We start from the raw sequence: 22,770 nt of genomic DNA, 5'->3' as shown, positions 1-22,770 counted from the left end.
GGTCATCTACACCAGCTTGTGTAGTGTAATATTCTACTGCATTTTGAGTTGTAAAAGATATTCATTAAATTTATTGTGCAACATCACGCAGCTGGAATATCAAAGTTCAGGTGATGCTTGCCTCCTCCTTATAATCCCAATGGGAACACTAGGGGAAATTCAAGGTTGGGTACAGAAAGGTGAAGTATGCTACCACAGCCCTTTGACATTTTTTGATGGTCACGAAGCTTCTATGGAAGAGTATGGCACACTGCCGAAGATGGCTATGACATGGCACATCGTTTTGGAGGGCTCTACAGCAACCGGTCGAGTGGACAAGGCTAACGTGCATGCTCGCGCAAGATGTGAAAGGTTACATAGACAGCGCAAGTAGCGCACTTAATCGACAACCAGAAATTGCAGAATTCATTGAATCCAAAAGCTGCTAAACCGGAAATAAGTAAAGCTGAATGCAAATAGACTGGAACAAAGCAAAAGAAGGGACATAATCTGAATATCTTGCACTCTGCTTTACTCATCCCAATTATACATACCAATTTGTCCAACGTACAGTATGCGAATAGAAGGGAGTGCATTCAGTTACAATTTTTTGGACACACTGTCATGTCACACAAATTCGTCAGTGTCTTTGGTAACTGGCAACCTGTTAAAAGTACTGACAGTACTGCAAAATGTTTTGTTTATATGGCAAAGTATGCTGCGAATGGTACTTTACTATACAGACAGGAGCTAAAGTCCAGAGATCCCAGCATGAGTGAAGAGTTTCAATTTCTTCTAGCACAGCCAGGGAACATGAGTCTCAATGCACTGCATCTACTGAACTGAAACACGTAAGCTGTACCACTTTATTTCAGCCTGCGTGCCTAGGTTGCAAAAAATTTTTTTCATGGCATCAGTGGTCTCCAAACTTATGCTACAATAAAATGTGAACTTTTGACTAATAAAACCAGTGTAACCAAACTGGCAAGTGGCAACGAACTTTGCTCCCGTGTAGTCAGGAGCAGGCAGTGATTACAGAAATGAAGTGACTGCCTGAAACAATCTTTTAATGACAATATGTGATGCTTGTGCCTCCACAAGTTATCATATGGGGAAAATAAAGTCTGCAGATAGCCCAGTACAGTGCCAATCTTCCAAGTGTGCCTAGTCAATCTGGAACTGCACACAGACGCGAAGAATGCCAACCCCGGGGTAGATTAAAAACCATGTGACAAATGACTTGCCCTGTACAGTTGCTGATGAGGTGTGCAGCAGATCAGTCATCAAAGCGTATCGAGTTGACGCCTGTGTCAATGCTTCCACCAGAGTATGTTCCCCGCTTCTTCTTCGTCTTCTCGTGCCTGAAGTCCCTGCCCTTGACGTTTTTCAACACGCTGTAGGCCTTCTCTCCCCATGATCCTCGAGCACCAGCCTTGGCTTCGAAAGAATTGTCGCGTAGCTTGGGGTCTACATGGACTTTGTCAGACTTCACTCTCCTAAATGGTGAGCTTTTCCTTCCTTTGTCAGGGGAACCAGGGTTGCCAGTACCGTTAAGCATCGGCGTACTCTGCGCATTCTTGCGTTTACTCGACTCTTCCTCACTTTCGTCCTCGCTGGAGTCTTCTGCATTGTTCACAGCCACTTTTGGCGTTGATGTCTTGGCTTGTAAAGGTTTCCCGCATTTCTTGGCTGCTGGCTGTTCATCTTCGCTGTCAGAAGATGAGGAATCCTTCGCAGCAGGTTTCTTCGGAGCAATCTTCTGCTGTCTCACCAGTGAGGATTTTGGAGGGGCTTCTTCATCACTGTCTTCAGACGAGGAAGATTCTTGCTTCTTTTGAAGCTTCTTCTCTGAAACAGGTGTTGCCTTGGGTGTTGAAGCTGGAGCGTTCTTTGGCGTCACTACCGGTTTCACTGCTGGCCATCTGCTGTCATCATCATCGCTGTCAGATGAAGAAGAGTCTTGCTGTGGCTTAGCGGCAACTGGCGTACCTTTTCCGGGAGGCTTTGGGGGAGGGGGCGTCTTAGTCGCTTTCGATGGTTTTGCTGTCATGGCCGGACTCTTACCCTGAGGTTTTTTGGGTGCTTCTTCCTCGCTGCTGCTGTCAGAAGATGACTCCTCTTGCGGCTGCTTCTTGGCAGGAGTCTGCTTCTTTATGGAGCTTGGCTTTGTCACGGCAGGTTTGGGGTGCGCTGGCTTTGCGTCATCCTCAGAGTCGCTTTCAGAGTCTGAAGAACTGTCTTTCTTTGCTAGGACTGGCTTCTTGCCCGGTATTGGCTTTGCTGCTGCATTGGGAGGTGCCGGCTTCGACTCCTCAGAGTCGCTGTCAGAGTCCGAGGAGCTCTCCTTTTTTGCCTGAGCTTGTTTTCTTGCTGGCATTGGTTTTGCAGCTGCTTTAGCGGGTGCTGGTCTTGACTCTTCCTCAGAGTCACTTTCAGAATCAGAACTGTCCTGTTTGGCCTGTGCTGGCTTCTGCGCCAGCTTTGTCGCTGCTTGTTTTCCTTTAGAGACAGTCACCTTTTTTGCTGGCTTATCATCGGAGTCACTTTCGGAGCTGGAGCTGTCCTTGGCTGCTGGTTGTGTCTTTCCTTGCGCCGGCTTGGCAGCTGCTGACTTGGCCGGCGTCGGCTTCCCAGTCGCCTGTTTGGCAGAAGTTGCCTTGGTTGGAGGTGCTTCCGAGGATGAACTGTCGCTTGACTCTTCTTTCTTAGCCGGTGGAGCCTTCTTAGCTGGGCCAATGGCCACCTTCAGCACAGCCTTCTGGTTCTTGGCGGCAGCGGCCGCAGGCTTGGCGACTTTGTGAGGCTGATCATCCTCGCTTTCCGAAGACGAGCTGCTGTCGTCCTTCTGGCGCTTGGCCGGTGTTGCTTTCGAGGCAGCAGCCTTTCCCGTTGTCACCTTCGGTGCAGAGGATTTGCTGGCCGGCGTAGTCGCGGCACTTTTGGGTGTCACCGGCTTCTTCTGTGGCTCGGACTCTTCCGAACTGTCCGAGCTTGAAGACTCTTGGGCGGTCCGCTTGGCAACAACCTTCTTGGCTAACGATGCTGCGTTTTGGGCCTTTGGCGTCGACTTGGCGGGTGCCTGCTTTTTGGCGGGCGGTGGCTTAGACGCTCCATCGTCGTCAGAGGAGGAGTCGGAAGAGCTCTCCGGTTGCTTCTGCGCCGAAGCCGGTTTCTTGGGCGCCGGCTTGGCCTGCGGCGTGGCAGCGGCAGGCTTATTCAGCGCAGCCTTGTTCCTGGGATCATCGTCTTCGTCGTCCGAGCTGCTCGAGCTGTCGTCCTTTGACTGCTGCGGCTTCTTGGGAGCCGCCTTAAGCACGGGTGTTGGCGCGGCGGGCTTCTTACTCGGCGGAGCAGCAGCTTCTGAGTCCGAGCTCTCCGACGAGTCGGTCTCGGGTTTGGCTCGCTTTGCAGGAGCCTTCGCTTGAAGCGCTGCCGGCTTCGGTGTAGCAGCCGGCGCTTTCTTGCCCTTCGGTGCTGCGTCTTCTGAGGAATCGGAGTCCGAGTCGGAGTCCTCACTGTCCGCCTGTGCAGCGGGCTTGGGCTTCTGAGCCGAGGCAGGCGTTTTGGGGTTCACCTTGGCAGTATTTCCCTTAGGTGTCGTAGAGTTGACTGGATTTGCTGGCTTGGCCTCTTCCTCACTCGAAGAATCCTCGGAGGAAGACACGTCGTGCTTTGCCTTTGACGTAGCGCCGGGAGCAGCAGCACATGGCGCCTGGAGTAGCTTACGCTGTTGAGGCTGCCCTTCGAAGTACGAGCTCACGACCTTGTCGAGCTGCGGAACTCCTTTGGGCAGGGGCTTCGCGCTTCGTTTCTTTTGAAACTGGTTGGCGAGCGCCTTGTCGACGCCACTCAAATACTGAAAAACGAGGGATGCTGTTGCTGCTTGCATGCTGTCGGCCGCCATTACGCCAGTTGAAGAGAGAACGCTGGGACGCCAACGGCTCCACGTGGGGTCCGCAAGCCTACATTACGGCCTCAATGTATGTTTTTTAAAGAATATGAAATTTCAAGCGAATTCTTTTTGGAATAAAATAGACTATAACTTATTTTGTACATAGTTGAAAGTATTTTTGACGAATGCTTGCAACAGTAAAGTGTCTCTACCCCGCGGCCACTTTTTAGCCTCCGAGATTAAGCGACTACACACGTATTGGTTGCAATCTCAAAGATCTCAAGGCCACATATTTACATACATACTTCTGTGAATTTTAATTTAACTATAAAAAGGTTAAACTTAATTAAATATAAATTATTTGTAAAAGGTAACTTGTCGAAAAGCGTTATTTTTAAAGGGTATATTTGTAACACAAAAACTACGTTTTTGCGGCTGGCACCGCCATCCGTGTGCCGTCGCGAAGCTAGCCGAGCCAAGTTTTCAAACGCAAGCGAATCGGCGAGAAACATGGCGGACGTCGCCGCACGTTCGCTTCAGTACGAGTACAAAGCAAATTCTAACCTCGTCCTCCAGGCCGACACTCGTCTCATCGAGCGTAGGCCCCGCGATGAGGCGACTGGCGAAGTTGTATCGCTCGTCGGGAAGCTCGAGGGCTCCCGCATGGGAGACCGCTACCAGCGCACCAAACCCAGCAAAGACGAACGCAAGTCCAAGAAGCAGCAGCAGCAGCAGAAGAAGGCGTCCGACGAAAGTCGGTACGACGCCGCCAAGCTGAAAGGGCAGTCCCTGCTCTCGGAAGGCGTCGAAGACGTCGTCGGCATCCTGTATCGGCCCAAGACTACAGAGACCAAGCAGACGTACGAAGTCCTGCTAAGCTTCATCCAAGAGGCGCTGGGCGATCAGCCTCGCGACATCCTTTGCGGTGCCGCCGACGAGATCCTCGCGGTGCTAAAGAGCGACCGCATCAAGGAGGGTGAACGTCGCAAGGAGACCGAAGCACTGCTGGGATCCGTCGCGGAAGAGCGGTTCGCGCTGCTTGTGAACCTGTGCAAGAAGATCACCGACTATGGCGTCGACGAAAAGCAGCCGGTCGTCGAGGAGAACATCGACGAAACGTACGGCGTCAACGTGCAGTTCGAGGAGTCGGACGAAGAGGACGACGAGATTGTGGGCGAGGTGCGCGAGGACGACTCGAATGACGAGGCCGAAGGAGAAGAGGCCCACCTGGACACCACACTGCAAGCGACCAACCTGATAGCCGGCCGCGAAGGGGGCCGAAAGGGCTCCAAGGCAGGGCTGCACCCGCGAGAGATCGACGCCTACTGGTTGCAGGTCGGGTGAAATATGCTTCCGGCCGTTTCATTACAAAGGTTTTTGCAGTGAACCCTCCTGAAAGTTCACAGTCTCTCTGGTGCATTGTTAGTGCTATGTTGAGTGAGCCTTTGAGAGGGCTTGCAGCTACGGGAAAAGTGGTTGACAAACGTTTTCTTACTTTTGAATCGCCACAGTACTAAATTGATAGATGGTTGTGGAACAGGGCCATCTCCCCTGCTCCACTATCAGGAACAGCCATAAACACTGCTGTCAATGCCCATCGTGCTTCTTTTACCTTTGAAGCTGATGCCTGTACTGTACCAAAACTGTCCATGTACATTGCTTCACTTTTTATGCAAATGTAGCATACTATGCATTAATAACCGGTTCAAAGATTACTGCTGGACCACGATGGTAGCAAATGCAGAAAAGTCTGTGGTTAACAGATTGTTTTCAGCATGATTCACTATTAGCCGTTACAGTTCAATATGCCATGGCAACATGCCATACAATGGAAGTGCGGGTTTTTACAGGGACCTCGCAGCTGAAACTACTATCAGTGTATTGCCTGATAGCTGATATAACACACAAGCACAAGGAACTTCCAGGCTTTTCATTTCTTATCCGTAGGAAAGGTACTGCAGCAACAGCACAGTTTGCCCTATACATGTTGCACCACACTGTACGTTATAGTTCAAGGCATTCTCTGTGGCCATTCATATTTTGAATAACTGTTTCATTGTCTGTGGGTACAATTTTTCCTTGCAGTAAGAGTTTCTGTCTTTCTTTTTCTACAGCGCAAGCTGAGCAAGTTCTACGATGACCCTGTCGTAGCTCAGACAAAGGCCGGAGAGGTCCTGGACATTCTCAAGACGGCTGTTGATGATCGTGACGTCGAGAACCAACTGGTGCTGCTCCTCGGCTTTAACCAGTTCGACTTCATCAAGGTTCTGCGGCAGCACCGGCAGATGATCCTCTACTGTACTCTCCTAGCATCATCCCAGAGCGCCACCGAGCGATCCAAGTTGCGCGACAAGATGCAGGCCGACCCGGAGCTGGAGCGGATTCTGAGGCAGCTTGAAAACACTGATAAGGATGACATGGTGCAGGAGGAGCGTGAGCGGCGCGCCCAGGCCCGGCAGGCACGAGTCAACGCCGAACTGGAGCCCATGGACATGGACGAGGACAGTGCCGTTCCTCAGATGTCTCAGTGCAAGATGCTCGACCTGGAAGACCTGTCGTTCCAGCATGGAAGCCACTTCATGGCCAACAAACGGTGCCAGTTGCCCGATGGGTCGTTTCGTAAGCAACGTAAGGGCTACGAAGAGATTCACGTTCCTGCCCTCAAGCCCAAGGCTTTTGACGCCAGCGAGTCACTCGTCTCGGTTGACAAGCTGCCAAAGTACGCTCAGCCCGCTTTCGAGGGGTTCCGTAGTCTAAACCGTATTCAGAGCCGCTTGCACAAAGCTGCGCTAGAATCGGACGAAAACCTCCTCCTCTGTGCCCCGACGGGTGCTGGCAAAACCAATGTAGCCCTGCTCTGCATGATGCGGGAGATTGGCAAGCACATCAACCCAGATGGGTCAATCAATGGGGACGAGTTCAAGATCATCTACGTCGCACCAATGCGTTCCCTTGTGCAGGAGATGGTGGGCAACTTCAGCAAGCGGCTCAACTCATACAACATAACTGTCTCCGAGTTGACAGGTGACCACCAGCTGACGAGAGAGCAGATCAATGCAACCCAAGTGATTGTGTGCACACCGGAGAAGTGGGACATCATTACTAGGAAGGGAGGTGAGCGCACCTACACTCAGCTCGTGCGCCTCATGATCTTCGATGAGATTCACTTGCTTCACGATGAGCGAGGTCCAGTGCTGGAGGCCCTTGTGGCAAGAACCATTCGAAACATTGAGATGACTCAGGAGGATGTCAGGCTCGTTGGTCTCAGTGCCACCCTGCCCAACTATGAAGATGTTGCCACATTCTTGAGAGTTAACCCAGCCAAGGGACTTTTCTTCTTTGACAACAGCTTCCGGCCCGTGCCGCTCGAGCAGCAGTACATTGGAATCACAGAAAAGAAAGCCATCAAGCGGTTTCAGCTCATGAACGAAATCTTATATGAGAAGGTAATTGACAATGCCGGAAAGAACCAGATTCTCATCTTCGTCCATTCACGGAAGGAGACTGGAAAGACTGCCAGAGCTGTGCGAGACATGTGTCTTGAGAAGGACACACTGGGACACTTTCTTCGAGAGGGTTCTGCGTCCACGGAAGTGCTCCGATCTGAAGCGGAACAGGTGAAGAACCTCGAGCTGAAGGACCTTCTGCCATATGGCTTTGGTATACATCATGCCGGCATGAGCCGTGTGGACCGTACCCTCGTGGAGGACTTGTTTGCCGACCGTCACATTCAGGTGCTGGTGTCGACGGCTACCCTCGCCTGGGGTGTCAACCTTCCTGCCCACACAGTTGTCATCAAGGGAACCCAGATATACAACCCTGAGAAGGGACGCTGGGTCGAGCTAGGGGCCCTAGACGTTCTCCAAATGCTTGGCAGGGCTGGACGACCCCAGTACGACACTAAGGGTGAAGGCATTCTGATCACAAATCACAGCGAGCTGCAGTACTATCTTTCCCTTCTCAACCAGCAGCTGCCCATTGAAAGCCAACTGATCAGCAAGCTTCCCGATGTGCTCAATGCAGAAATCGTACTTGGCAACATCCAGAATGTGAAAGATGCATCCACTTGGCTGGGGTACACATACCTTTACATTCGTATGCTACGTGCACCGACGCTCTATGGCATTTCGCATGATGAGATCAAGTCGGACCCATTGCTGGAACAGAGGCGTGCTGACCTAATCTTCACGGCTGCAGCACAACTAGAGAAGAGCAACCTTCTCCGCTTCGACAAGAAGTCTGGGAACATGCAAGTGACAGAGCTTGGTCGGATTGCCAGCTACTACTACTGCACATTTGAGACCATGGCCACCTACAACCAGCTGCTCAAACCCACTTTGAGCGAGATTGAGCTGTTCAAGGTCTTTTCACTCTCTAGTGAGTTCCGGAACATCACCATTCGTGAGGAAGAGAAGCTCGAGCTCCAGAAGCTGATGGAGCGTGTTCCAATCCCCATCAAAGAGAGCATGGAAGAACCAACAGCCAAGGTGAACGTTCTCTTGCAGGCATACATTTCCCAGCTGAAACTAGAGGGACTTGCCCTCATGGCTGATATGGTGTATGTGACCCAGAGTGCTGCACGCCTGATGCGTGCCATCTTTGAAATTGTGCTTCACCGTGGCTGGGCACAGCTGACAGACAAGGCGCTGAGCTTGTGCAAGATGATTGATAAACGCATGTGGCAATCCATGACGCCGCTGCGACAGTTCAGGAAGGTCCCCGATGAGGTGATCAAGAAGGTTGAGAAGAAAAACTTCCCTTGGGAACGCCTCTACGATCTTGGCGTCAGTGAGATTGGTGAGCTTCTGAGGATGCCCAAACTGGGAAAGCTGGTGCACAGGTACGTGCACCAGTTCCCCAAACTGGAGCTGGCCGCCCATATCCAACCCATTACGCGATCCATGCTGCGCGTGGAACTGACCATCACGCCGGACTTCCAGTGGGATGAGAAGATCCACGGCACATCTGAGGCCTTCTGGATTCTCGTGGAAGATGTTGACTCGGAGGTCATCCTCCACCATGAGTACTTTCTGCTCAAGAGCAAGTTTTCCCAGGATGAGCACCTCATCAAATTCTTCGTCCCTGTCTTTGAGCCACTGCCGCCACAGTACTTCATTCGCATTGTGTCAGACCGGTGGATCAATGCAGAAACACAGCTTCCAGTATCATTCCGCCACCTGATACTCCCGGAGAAGTACCCTCCGCCTACGGAATTACTAGATCTGCAGCCCTTGCCTGTGTCTGCTTTGCGGAACCCAACGTTTGAGGCTCTGTACAAGGACAAGTTTCCTTTCTTCAATCCGATCCAGACACAAGTGTTCAATGCCATATACAGCAGTGATGACAATGTCTTTGTCGGCGCTCCAACAGGAAGCGGGAAGACCATCTGTGCAGAGTTTGCCATCTTGCGCCTGTTCTCTCAGGTGCCAGAAGGCCGCTGTGTGTACGTGACTCCAAATGAAGCTCTTGCTGAGATCATATACGCCGACTGGACTCAGAAGTTCTCCCTGCAGTTGAACAAGAAGGTGAGGGTTGCCCGTTACTCGTAGCTTTAGTAAGGCCTGCAGCAGCACAGACATTTTATTTATTTATTTAATACATACTGTGGACTCAAGGTCCAAACAGGGTAGGCATCATAATAATTTAGGGTATGTGAATTTAGGGTATGTGTCATAATAATTTAGGGTATGTGAACAGGGTAGGCATCATTTAGGGTATGTGAATAAAAAAAACAGATACAGTTAAACATCTATGCAACGAAGTTGGGAAAATCGGCACTTCGCTTCATTATATTGAAATTTTTTTTCATTGAAATTTGACCCTTTGTGTGAAGAAGCACAGTTGACGATGGATCTTTGTTACAGGGAAGGGGCCGTGAAATTTTCTGAATTACCAGGCAATCAGAAAAGGCAAATTTCAATAAGAAAAAAAATTAATTTTGTTGGATTTGAGAGACTGCGACAAAGGATACAGTTTCATGCCGTGTCAACAATATCTTCACATCTGTGGTATGAATTGAAGCCAGCCACGCTTTCAGGTCCATTCTGCTCCCATGACTGATAATGTCACCCACAGTGGGACAACACTTTCATGGAAAGCACCTGCAGTGGGGAGCGAATGCTTTGTCTGCCTCTCGCTTCAACGCATCTCTGAAACTTGAGATTACGCACCCGGCAGTACTAAATGCACCGGAAAACAACGCACATGATAACAAGCTATCTCGGTGCAGCACACATGGTTTAGGTTACATCTAAAACAGAATTCGCAGGCTGTGTGTGTACTCAGCTGCGCTGACAGCCACATGCATCCACAGCTGAGTGAGAAAATAAGATGCACACCAAACGCACCCCCCCCCTTTCCCAAACAACAGCACCACCTCGCACGCGCTTGATCACAATACCACGAGCTTGCTCCGCTTTTCCCTTGCTCACGTGGGAGGGCGGCATTCGTCAGACCACCATCCTTTTCAATTCACCCTCGCATGGTTTCACTCGCACCCAAAGCATACAGCACACGGGGCATGATTGGATATTATCATACTTGGACTTTATACAGGACATGACGCTGCTCCGCTTCTGTTGAAATTATTCATTAGCAGTGTCATGCAATGTGTCAAATGACCACTGAAGTTTAATTACATGTCAGATTTGACCATTTTTGACAGACTAGGGAGCCTGGAAAAATAAAATTTCTGCTGAAGGTATCGTTGAAGTTAGCCTCCAGTGCTCCAAGCACTTCCTCAATAAAACGACACAAAATTTGTGCTTTGGTCAACTCCACAACATAATTTTAAAATGACAGCAGCAGTGAAGACACAGAAGCTTCTCTTGCGTTGTTGAGTTTTCTGATCCGACATCTAGGCTGTTTAACAATATGTAAAACAACAGTAGATACTCAATTGCGTGTGTTATTTTGATCATTGTGTTCGATAGATACCATGTGCATCTTTATTTTTGACGCCATGGGTTGCATTTCAACAATGTATGTACATATTACGAGTAATCCTTCCCATTGTCTCAGACAAAAGCAAGCAGTCAATTTCAGACACACTTTCAAACAAAGCTTGACCTGCAGTCTAATCTCTTACATTTTGAACAACGCCTGTGCAAGTGCCCATATTGATTACTGTACAATATTGTGCAACACTCCACATTACTGTTTAGCACTGTACAGAAACTGAACACAGGACATAGAGGCTTCAACACCAGCTGAACGCGCACTAGACCACCTTGCTTGCCCAGAAAAGCTGATCGAACGCCATAGTCAAGTATGAGGACACTTCTGTATGCTCCCTGACATGAGAACCATTGATTTGTGAGCTTAAACAATGGATTAAAATCAAACCAGGTGTCTGCTCCATAAGTAAAAACAAGTGCTCCCTATAATAGGAACTTGCATGTTTGCACATTTGCAAAGCTACTGCTTCCCCACATAGCATGAGCAGCAGTACGACTAGTGCAGACGCCAACAAACCTTCATAATTATTTTTGCGTGATTTGACTTACAGAAGCTGGGAACTAGGAACCAGGTGCATATTTCACACATTTTGGATTTTGCACTTGGTACTTAAACTAAATATAGGAAATTATTACTTTCATTTGTGTTCCTTGGGGTGCTTCTTCGAGGTCACACACAAGAATTCTAAAAAATTAATGAAATATTACTGCTTTATATCCATTCAAAACTCCAGTTATCATGCTATAATTTTATATATCGCGGTGTACATCACTTACTGCATCTTCAAATAACACATTAAAACATAGGCACCAAAAATGAGCACATTTTTAACAGTAATGAAAGCGTTAAATTGAACTTTTGGGTTATTCTTCAATTAATGGAAAAGGAAAGCGTGGCATTTTCCATGCTTAGACATTGTGAATTGCTAGTAACATTAGCTGATATGTGATGTATGTTTCCTTATTTGCCAAGGAAGACCAAACAAACACCTTTGCTCCAGGCTCCTTCGTTGCATGTGTACAGTATGAATAAGAGTTGTCCATGTAAACATCAAACTCTTCACAGTGGCACACTGCCTGCACTATTGGTTTCAGTAGCAGCATAACAACACTCTTACCATTTCTTTCAATTTTTGTCCCTAATTTAGTACCCTAAGTAACGAGTGCCATTCTTTTCAGGTCGTGATCCTCACCGGCGAGACTGGCACAGACCTGAAGCTGCTTGCCAAGGGCAACATCATCATTGGTACACCAGAGAAGTGGGACGTCTTGTCACGGCGGTGGAAGCAACGCAAGAATGTCCAGAACATCAACCTGTTCATCGTGGATGAGCTGCATTTGGTTGGCGGAGAGGATGGCCCCGTGCTCGAGGTGATCTGCTCCAGAATGCGCTACATCTCCTCCCAGATAGAGCGCCAGATTCGCATACTGGCACTCAGTTCCTCCCTGGCGAATGCTCGAGACATTGGCCAGTGGCTTGGAGCTAACGTCAACTCAACTTTCAACTTCCATCCCAATGTGAGGCCCGTCTTGCTGGAACTGCACATCCAGGGCTTCAACATAACTCACAATGCCTCACGCCTCCTGTCCATGAGCAAGCCGGTCTACCAAGGCATCATGAGGCACTCCCCCCGAAAGCCAGTCATCGTCTTTGTGCCGTCACGAAAACAGACACGTCTGACTGCAATTGACATCCTCACATATTCTGCCTCAGAAGGTCAGGCCTCCAAGTTCTTGCACTGCACCGAGGACGATCTTAAGCCTTTCCTGGACAAGATCACAGACAAGACCTTAAAGGAGACATTGAGCAATGGAGTGGCGTACCTTCATGAAGGCTTGAGCCCAGCTGACCAACGCTTGGTGGAGCAGCTTTTCGACAGCGGTGCCATCCAGGTTGTGGTGGTCTCCCGAAGTCTCTGCTGGGCGTTGTCTTTGGCGGCTCATCTTGTCATCATCATGGACACACAGTTCTACAATGGTAAAGTCCATGCCTATGAAGATTACCCTGTGACGGATGTCCTCCAGATGGTTGGTAGGGCTAACCGGCCTCTCGTTGACGAGGATGGAAAGTGCCTTCTGTTGTGCCAGTCATCGAAAAAGGATTTCTTTAAGAAGTTCTTGTATGAACCCCTCCCAGTGGAGAGCCATCTTGACCACTGCCTGCACGACCATTTCAATGCCGAGATTGTGACCAAGACCATTGAGAATAAGCAGGATGCAGTGGACTACCTTACGTGGACATTCCTGTACAGGAGGATGACGCAGAACCCGAACTACTACAATCTCCAAGGTGTCACTCATCGCCACCTTTCAGATCACCTGTCAGACCTCGTTGAGAACACATTGAACGATCTCGAACAAAGCAAGTGCATCAGCATTGAAGATGAGATGGATGTTGCGCCTCTTAACCTGGGCATGATTGCTGCCTACTACTACATCAACTACACAACAATCGAGCTCTTCAGCATGTCGCTGAACTCGAAAACCAAGATCCGAGGCCTTCTGGAGATCATCAGTTCAGCTGCAGAGTATGAGAACATACCCATTAGGCATCACGAGGACAACATCCTGAGGCAGTTGTACAATCGACTGCCCCACAAGCTGACAAATCCAAAGTTCAGTGACCCGCATGTGAAGACCAACCTGCTCCTGCAGGCGCACTTGTCTCGGATGCAGCTGTCGGCTGAGCTTCAGTCTGACACAGAGGACATACTCGGCAAGGCCATCAGGCTTATACAGGCCTGTGTAGATGTGCTCAGTTCCAACGGATGGCTGACCCCAGCGCTGGCTGCCATGGAACTGGCACAGATGGTCACACAAGCACTTTGGAATAAGGATTCTTACCTCAAGCAGCTGCCGCACTTCACGGCTGAAATCGTTAAACGCTGCCAGGAGCACGGTGTCGAGACCGTCTTTGACATCATGGAGCTCGAGGATGAAGACCGCAACAAGCTCCTTCAAATGACTGACAGCCAAATGGCAGATGTCGCAAAGTTCTGCAACCGGTACCCAAACATCGAGCTGACATACGAGATCCAAGGCAAGGATCACATTCGGTGCGGCTCTGCTGTCAACGTCGTGGTCCAGCTAGAAAGGGAAGATGAAGTCGTTGGACCAGTGATTGCCCCTATGTTCCCTCAGAAGAGGGAGGAAGGCTGGTGGGTGGTGATCGGTGAGTCCAAGAGCAACTCGCTCATATCCATCAAGAGGCTCAGCTTGCAGCAGAAGGCTAAGGTAAAGCTCGACTTTGTGGCTCCCGCACCTGGTGACCACACATATACGTTGTACTACATGAGCGACTCCTACATGGGGTGCGACCAGGAGTATAGGTTCACCATTCACGTTGGCCAGATGGAGTCAAGAAAACGGAATGACAGCGACAGTGACTAATTGTTACCTGCTGGCAAGAACTGAGCTGGCCTCAGCATGTTCATCGGTGTTTTGTTTTCACCTTCTTCTTTTGTTTTCTGTCTCATGTGACTGTACATAGAATATCTCAGCATCATTGTGAAATAAAAGGGGAAATCTGTATGACTTGTTGCGGGTTGACTGTAATTTTCCAGCTCACTGACTCTGAAAACCGTCACAGACACCTTTTTGCTCACAGGCTGTTCAGGAATTTCTTTAGGCATATATACCAAAAAAAAAAAATGCAGACGACTGTGCCATGCGGGAACCATATGACAGAACCCGCTGCAGTGGCTAAGTGTCTATAGTGTTGCTCTGTTGAGCACGAGGTCACAGGATGAAATCCCAGCTGCGGCAGCCACATTTCAATGGGGGCGAAATGCAAAAACGCCCGTGCCCCTTGCATTGGGAACACGTTAAAGATGTTGGTCAAAATTAATCCGTAGTTGCCCACTATGGTGTGCCTCATAATCAAATCCTGGTGCTGGCACGTGAAAACCCCAGAATGTTATTGAACCATATAACGGAAAGTGTTTTGAAACACATTATCTGTGGTGTGCGTTGCGGGTAGGTCACAGCAGTTGTGCTCTCTATGTGGCTCTTCAGGGCTTTCTTTCAGTGCACAAGCGACATCTTTCCTAGAAATCAATGGAGATAAAAAAAATTGTTGCTTCTGACGTGATGCATCATGGCACCATCTCTGTGCACCATGAAAAAGATTTAAAGGCACACTACTCCATATTGACTCACCGATGGACCATGACGCACCAAAAGAATATGATTAGGGACCCATCGGTGGGTCACCATGCACAGAAATCGGGACCACAAAAAGTGCTGCCACAGTGAACATGTTAAAGGAGTATTACCATGGTATTTTTTACTTGTAATTTTCTCTGTCAAATGGAGGTTCTAACTCTCTATACCTTAGAAGAAATACTGGCAAGAGTCAGTGTGCGCTAAATAGTTGAGTATAATCTTAACAGGGTGGTGGATGCTTCATATTGTCATGACATTGACTCGCACTATTCTTGCGGGTTCTGCGACTGGTACAAGCAGATGCAGGCAGCACACTTCAATTTTTTATGAGCAATGTCTTCACATCTAGCCTTACTGCTAGACGTCGTCGGCAAATTTTACTTTTGTCACAATGTCATGGGTATGTCGACACCAAGGTGGCATTTTGGAACCAACTTTAGTATCAAAGTGAAACATTTTATAAGTGTTTGCAACCTTCATACTTGCTATATACTATACAGGGTGTCCCATGTAACTTTAGCCAAACTAAATATATGTGAATTCCACGTAGCTGGACAGAACCAAGGTAATGTTGTTTGCCATCGCTTGGAGGTACTCAAATTATTTCATTCTGCCTAATGAAATAATTAGTCTTAATCAATCAACTCTTACGTATAATCAGATAAAAAGAGTCCATGAGAAAACTGTAGAGCAACATGAAAAACTCCCCATACAGCTTTCTTTTGCTCCATATGTGCTACATAAACATGTTTTACAAAGTGTGAAAAAAACCTGCCATACACGCAAAGTGCCTTGAGCGGCCAGTCACACGAGCATTTCGTGTGCATTTGCAGGCTGCTTTCATGCTCTTAAAAACTTTTACGTAGCACGTATTGAGCAACAGAAAGCTGTATCGGCAGTTTTTCATGTCGCTCTAAAATTTTCTTATTAACACTTTTCATCTAATTGTAATAATTGAGAAGCTGAATAATTAAGACTAATTCTCTAATTAGGCAGAATGAAAAAAATAATTTGAGTATCTCCAAGCGACGGCAAACGACACTACCTTTGTTCTACCCAGCCACGTGGCATTTTCATATGTTTAAAGTTTGGCTAAAGCTACATGGGGCATCCTGTATATGCTACTTATGTATCATATATCGTATCTGACAAATAGGTTCTGCAGAAGCCTGCAAGGTGTAGGAAAGGACATGACAGGGAAAAATTGGTATCCGCCCAAATTGCAGCAAGCTACAATTTGGGTGAATGCCTTTTTTTTTTTTTTTCATGTACTTTCCTCGACCTTGCAGGCTTGTCATTTCAGTGTACCAGTGCCTTGAGTTGTTGATTCATTCGCCCTTACTCTGCAATGGGCTAGCCTCCTGGTTAGCTCAGTTGGTAGAGCGACTGCCCCGGATAGGCTTTGGTCCCGGGTTTGAGTCCCGGATGAGGAAAAACTTTTATTTAACTGCTAGGTGCCCTTTTTGTGAAACCTGTATGGGTTTCCTTTGTAACTTCTTTCTGCAATTTAGGTTGATGCCAATTCTTCCCTTTCATAGCTATTATTTTTGTATGTTATACTAGCTGCCGTGCATGAGAAGTGACTGGTAGGATTTGTGCAAGTTTCTGTGGAGATGTGTCGGTACTCCTTTAAACGGCAAAGTTAGGAGCTTTACATATGTGAAGTTTGCGATTAATGAGGAATGTGAAACATGCTCCAAATGGCTGCTTACTTTAAGTTTTATGGAATATGGTAAAGTTCCAAGATGGATTGACTTATTAGCAGAGAAAGTCATATCATAAGCAAACAAACATATTGACACCAAGGACAACATATAGGGGAAATTACTTGTGCTTAATAAATGAAATAAAGAAACGAAGAATTAATGGAAAATAAAGTGCATGAATAAACAACTTGCCGCAGGTGGGAACCGAACCCACAACCTCCGCATTTCGCGTGCGATGCTCTACCAATTGAGCTACCGCGGCGCTGCTTTCCCATCCACTTTCTTGGGTATTTATGTGTCCTAGTAGAACCCTGGGAGTGTTAGCCAGCGCCACCACACACAGACCTTGGCGGCGGACGTGGGACGTCCTTTTTGACGCCTCCGCATTTCGCCCGCGAAATGCGGAAGTTGTGGGTTCGGTTCCCACCTGCGGCAAGTTGTTTATTCATCCACTTTATTTTCCATTAATTCTTCGTTTCTTTATTTCATTTATTAAGCACAAGTAATTTCCCCTATGTTGTCCTTGGTGTCAATGTTTGTTTGCTTCTTATGATATGACTAATAAAATCGGGACCCTCGGTTAACCCCCTTTCTTCTCGTTTATTAGCAGAGAAAGTGTCACACATATAGGTCATTGCAACTGTTTTAGATGTCGCGTCATTGTTCTAGCAGACTGTGACCTTCAATGATTTGTCTCTAGAGGAATTGCTGTTGACCCTCTTGAAGCCTCTGCAATGGGATCATTGAACCACAGGTTGAGAAAAACTGGTCTAGAGTGCAGTTTGTTAGCAAGAGCCAACATACAAAGTTCAGCGCTAAATGAAAATCTTGCATGCCTTCTTGTGCTTTTATTTAGAGAGGGCAAAGAAGCAGGTAGTGGAAACTAAAAAGCTTACACAGAGAAGGTTGAAACATTTGCCCATCGCTGGAAATCGAGGGAAATACTAGTGGACTTGTATTGGACTGAATTGAAAAGCTTACAGGATAGCTTGGGCAGGTTCGAGGGAATGTTGCAATCCGAACAGTGACGTATATCTGTGCCTGTGATAAAATTAAATATGCACTGTTGTCCAGAACCAGTTAACACGTAGCCTGTCTTTAGTAAAAGCAAAGCGCGCTATCTGTGTCTTGAGGTGAATTAGCGTCATTTTGTTGCGGCTTTATTGCAATGATTTGACCTTTTTCACTACCGCAATGCTGCAGGTGAACAGAAATATACTGGATGACGAAAGTGGAGACTCGTCATCTGCTCGAAAAATGGACGGCGGGAAAAGAAAACCCAAGTTGCGCAATGAAAGCCGCGCTGGACAAATATATAAAATACAAAGACACTCGGGGGGAGAACTCCGTGTGCGAGCCTAAGCCAGAACGAGATCCCGAATGGAAGCAAGCAAGCACAAACGCACGGAGGAAGGAAACTAAGGAGAGGCCCTACCCCCTCCGCGCGCTAGGAGAAAAGTGTGGCGGAAATGACGTATAGGTTCTCATTTTTTTTGCTGCTTTTTTATTTTTTTTGCTGCATGGCCACGCCTTTTGGGCCACAATGGCGGCGTTGTTCTGATTTTTTGAGCGCTCACACGTGTTGCTCTGGTAGGTTTCGTGCCGTGGCAAAGGCGCTGTGTGGGCGGGTTTGCGTTAGTCACCGTGTCTTGTTGCGCTGTGTTACCTGCACCGTGCTCTGCCGGATGTTGCGCGAGCGTGCGCGAAACCACGCGCAGCGCAGCGTGGTTTCGCGAAAGATGTAAACAAGAGAGGAGGGTGGCACAAAAGGCGGAGCATCGCCATGAGCAACGCCAACTTCCGGCTTCACTTTTGCTTCACAAAGAGTGACGTCAGGGCCTCTCCTTAGTTTCCTTCCTCCGTGCACAAACGTGACATAAGGGTGCTGTTCACGTGCCCATCAGCAGGATGGACAGTGACATCTGCGTGGCTCCCGACGTTAGCGCCACCGTTGCCACGATTCATACTTGCGGGCAGCGTACGACGGGGGGCCGCACGAGTCGTCTGCCCAGCCGGTACGCCGGCATTTCATTGAGCTTTCTTTCGAAAAGTACGCGCCGACCGCGAGCGGTCGTTGCGCTAAACCAAAGTCACAATGGACGCCATGTACACGGCTGGCGCGCACATGACCAAGCACCTGCAAGAGAATTTCGACGGCTACGACCGCTTCTTCTCGTGGATTTCGTTCGCGGCCGACCCGCCGCGCAACGTACTCTGGTACTATCCGATCGCATTAACGTTTAGCACTCCACTCGGCATCCGTATCCTCATCGCGTCATCGTGCTCCGAGTTCCTAAACGTCGCCATCAAGTGGGTGTTGAACGAGCACCGACCCTTTTGGTACGTCAAACTTAAGTCAGACATGGGCATCCAGCTCGCGCAGACGCCTCAGACGTGCGAGACGGGTCCGGGCTCGCCGTCTGGACACGTCATGATCACCGCGGCCGTCCTGTACGTTGTGATCCACTACGCTCTCAGCTGCGTCGACAAGACCCGCCATCCACGACGCCGGTACCTCAAGGCGACCGCGTGGTCCGCTTACGTCTGCTACCTGACCGCCGTCGGCGCGTCTCGAGTCTTCATTGGGGCGCACTTCCCGCACCAGGTGATGCTGGGCTTCGCTATGGGCGTCGCGACGGGCTACGTCCTGGAGCGGCTCGACATCGACCAGTGGCACTTCCCCGAGTTCGCGTCCCTCAGCGGCCTCATGGCCATGACTTGCGCCACTGTGTTCACCGGCTTCATGGCGCTCGGAGTCGACCCGCAGTCCACGGTCCACCTGGCGCTCGAGGCCTGCGACGACCCTCGCTACGTCAACATCAGCTCGACGGTCCTCTACAGCATGATGCGCAACATCGCGTGCCCCTTGGGGGTCAGCCTCGCCATGTCGAGGCCCAACTTCGGCAGGGTGATGGAAGGCGCGAAGCGGGCGCCCGTGTGGGCCAAGCTGCTGGCGGGACTGGCAGGCGTTGGCATCGGACGCACCTTGCTCGCCTGTCCGCTGCCCAAGTGGGAGTTGGGCATCTATGCCGGAGCGTTGATCCAGTTCTGCTTCTTCTCCTTCGCCATCAGCTACGGGATACCCTACGTCCTGCACAAGAACTATAAGCAGGTCAACAAAGTTCTCGCGACACCTCCGAAAAAGAAGGACTCCTCTTCCAGTTCTTCCTCGGATGAGGAGTAAAGAGGTATACTGTATTAGGGGTGCAGTAGCCTGTGGGGAGAATGCCTAGGACGACAGAGGGTGGTTTGCTGTTGTCGTGTGGGGGATGGCGCATGCATGGATGCGCAAGTGTGTGTTCATTTCGGCCGCTAGCTTCGCTAGAGGGCTCACGCGGAATCTCAAATTCCAAAGAGGGCAGCGTCTCGCCTATGGTCCCTGCTAGATGCGTGGAAAATAAAGCGAAGCGGGAACGTCTCTTAGGGTTTCACCGGAAATGTCTGATCAATGGTCTGCAGGGCGACAATGTGGACGAAAGTGTCTGCATATAATTTAAAGCTTTCAACTTCGATGGCTCTGCCATACCGAGGCATACGACAACATGCCAGATCATTATCGTACTCCTTTCTCGTGTCAGTGGAACCAGGGATTACATCAGTCAGTATAAACACGGGGAAGGCGGGAGATAGCTAGAAATTCGAGACAATGAGCAAAACAAGAGCAAGGTAAAAGCGGGAGACAATGTTTCGACAAGTGGACTTCTCTGAAAGAGTCACGTCTTGAAAAAGACAAGTTCACTTGTTGAAACGTTGACTCCCGCTTTTACCTTGTCCTCAGTCAGTATAGCCGTTCCTAACACATGCAGCTGTGATAATATCATTATCGTGCATCACGTCTAGATTGCGGTGACCGTTTGCATCTGTTGGGTGTTAGTGTGTGTGCATTAAGCTGTTTCTTGGTGTCTGCATAGATGTACAGACGTAATTGTACTTGCCTAGAGTGTTCAAATTGTAGACAATACTGTGGGAGCATTTTCAGTAACTGTCTGTAGGCTTGCCATAGAACAGCCCCTGGTGCAGTCGTGTGGAAAGCATTTTGCAGCTGCGCTCCAAAAGATTCACTGCACATAATTTAGGTGCTCTAAGCAAGTTTGATTGTGGCTGTAGTGTTACAATGTGCAGAGTTGTGCAGTATAATGCTTAGGGCTTTATGCCTTCTCAACCCCATGATCTAGTTGCGAGTCTTAATTTATTTATTTATTTATTTATTCATTTACCTCACAGGCTCCCGAAGGAGTATTGCGTGAGGGGAGGATACAGGGAATTAGCAAAAAAAAAAAGGAGTAAAAAGAAATTATACATTGTTAGCGAGTAAACATGAAAGAACAAATAATAAATAACGGGATAAATGAAACAAACGACTGTGTGAAGTACCAAGAAATTATACAAATGGTAGCACACAAATGGTAGCACACAAATGGTAGCACGGTAGCATGAATGTTTTCGGCCAAAAAAAAACTAATATATATAACAGAAATTGTTCACACAACAGTTCTGTATCCGAGGTTTATACAACTATATAGAAAGGCTCTCGTAGTGATAACAGTCATCAGGAATGCTGCTGGTGCCAGAACAGTCACCGTCTTTCCAAAAGCAGGGGTACTTAGAAGGTCCCTACGAAGAGTCATGTGTTCATTCTGGCGCTTTTCAAATACTCTGATAAACCGCTGATAAAAGATGCAGAATGTCAGCTACGTATGTGTGTCACATTATCAAAGAATATTGGGAAAAAACTGTTCATACATGTTATGTCAAGTCCGTAAGGTAAGTCCGTTGTGAAAACAATTTTTTTTTTTTTTCGTCGGTTTGAGTTTAAGAAGGCTAGCAAGTGGAATTAACAGCTAGATGCAGTGGTGGAACAGCTGCGCTATAGTTGCGCCAAATTGTGCCGAGAGCGGTTCTTTGCACCATCCTGCGCCAAAAGTGCATTTTAGCGGAAAATTGCGCCGAGTTTTCGCCAAAGCATGTAAAACCCCTCCTTCCACGTGCCTCCTTCCGTCGACGCTTCGCAGCTAGCAAAACTGGAACCAAAGCCAACAGCACGATATCATCATCATAGAAGGAACCAGAGGCACTTCCATAATTAGTGAGAAACTCTATGGGCGCGTCGGAGCCGTCTGGTTCGTCATTCGCGCATATTAGAGCGAATGCTCCACTGCTTCAGGTGCAAACGCTGGTTCCGTAAATCTGACCTTCAATCTCAGCCAAGGTCGACTGAGCCTGCCACTGCTGGCGGCTGCTGAGTACGCCACGTGGGTACCCACATGAAAGCGGTGCGATGTGCATATGTAAGTGCGTCGAGTGCTGGTAGCGCGCTGTGCTTTCGACACATAAGTTTGCGGTGAAGCGAGACGCAGCTTAAAGGTCAATTAGCTCACTGCTGCTGCCGTGCCGAGCAGCGTCGGTGTGTTTTGTGGTGCAATTGTAGATGCGGTAGTTGCTGACGGCGCCGAGCAGCGTCTGTGCCCTTTCCTAAAGCAAGCAAAACCGTGCTATATCGCTCGACGAACTTTGTTTAACCGCGTTTTTCTCTGACGGACGTACAATACAATGTAGTGCCGCTGTACCATCTTCCTGACGCTTTGTTTCCGTGTTCATCGAACCTGCCCGCGTGGTACCGTGGAGTTTGCCGAAGGAAGATGTTACATTTTAGGACTAAGGGTAAGCTTTTTCGATGTTTGTGGGTGATAGCGGGACTTGCAAAAGAGCCGCTGCGATCAAAATCGAACGTGTCGCATAGTTAAGAATGGTATTAGCGAGTGAGGTCGAATGTGGTACACCGCAAGAGCCGGCACTTCGGTGGGCGGGTGCCGCCATGTCCGTTGACGCAAAACTTGTGCGTCGAGCTTGGGTCGCTGCGCTGTTCGGTGAAATTGCGTCGATATATATATATATATGCTCAGTTTAATCCAAACGCCATTGAAAATAATCCAGGTGCCAGCCAATTTAATCTGAGCGACAGCATTTTTAATCCCAGTGCCAATAATTTAATCCCAGCGCCGTCCGAATTAATCTGCGTGCCAACTCATTTAATCCTTGCGCCAACCATTTTAATCCAAGTGCCACACATTTT

The 22,770-nt window shown here is 48.6% G+C and overlaps 3 protein-coding genes across 3 annotated transcripts; 2 read left to right on the top strand and 1 right to left on the bottom strand.

Moving 5' to 3' along the window:
* Positions 1 to 1,024: 1,024 nt before the first annotated feature.
* On the bottom strand, positions 1,025 to 3,903 carry LOC142588385 (uncharacterized). The gene has a single exon (XM_075700019.1). It carries the CDS (start codon positions 3,881 to 3,883, stop codon positions 1,256 to 1,258), a length of 2,628 nt encoding a protein of 875 aa, XP_075556134.1. The 5' UTR covers positions 3,884 to 3,903; the 3' UTR covers positions 1,025 to 1,255.
* A 442-nt stretch (positions 3,904 to 4,345) lies between these two features.
* Positions 4,346 to 14,361, top strand: Brr2 (U5 small nuclear ribonucleoprotein l(3)72Ab). The gene is made up of 3 exons (XM_075700018.1): positions 4,346 to 5,206; positions 5,986 to 9,396; positions 12,007 to 14,361. Exons 1-3 carry the CDS (start codon positions 4,382 to 4,384, stop codon positions 14,215 to 14,217), a joined length of 6,447 nt encoding a protein of 2,148 aa, XP_075556133.1. The 5' UTR covers positions 4,346 to 4,381; the 3' UTR covers positions 14,218 to 14,361.
* A 4,270-nt stretch (positions 14,362 to 18,631) lies between these two features.
* Positions 18,632 to 20,115, top strand: LOC142588381 (glucose-6-phosphatase 3-like). The gene has a single exon (XM_075700016.1). The coding sequence runs from the start codon at positions 18,793 to 18,795 to the stop codon at positions 19,879 to 19,881; it is 1,089 nt and encodes a 362-aa protein (XP_075556131.1). The 5' UTR covers positions 18,632 to 18,792; the 3' UTR covers positions 19,882 to 20,115.
* Positions 20,116 to 22,770: the final 2,655 nt, after the last annotated feature.

The sequence above is a fragment of the Dermacentor variabilis genome, chromosome 7, assembly GCF_050947875.1.
Source record: "Dermacentor variabilis isolate Ectoservices chromosome 7, ASM5094787v1, whole genome shotgun sequence".
Classification (NCBI taxonomy): domain Eukaryota; kingdom Metazoa; phylum Arthropoda; class Arachnida; order Ixodida; family Ixodidae; genus Dermacentor; species Dermacentor variabilis.
Note: the sequence above shows the minus strand (reverse complement) of the source record. Positions and strands in the feature narration are given on the sequence as shown.

Coding starts and splice junctions, on each gene's coding strand:
- LOC142588385 (XM_075700019.1), bottom strand. CDS start 3,883: ATGGCGGCCGACAGCATGCAAGCAGCAACAGCATCCCTCGTTTTTCAG.
- Brr2 (XM_075700018.1), top strand. CDS start 4,382: ATGGCGGACGTCGCCGCACGTTCGCTTCAGTACGAGTACAAAGCAAAT. Junction 5,207..5,985: donor TCGACGCCTACTGGTTGCAG/GTCGGGTGAAAT, acceptor CTTTTTCTACAG/CGCAAGCTGAGCAAGTTCTA. Junction 9,397..12,006: donor CCCTGCAGTTGAACAAGAAG/GTGAGGGTTGCC, acceptor CATTCTTTTCAG/GTCGTGATCCTCACCGGCGA.
- LOC142588381 (XM_075700016.1), top strand. CDS start 18,793: ATGGACGCCATGTACACGGCTGGCGCGCACATGACCAAGCACCTGCAA.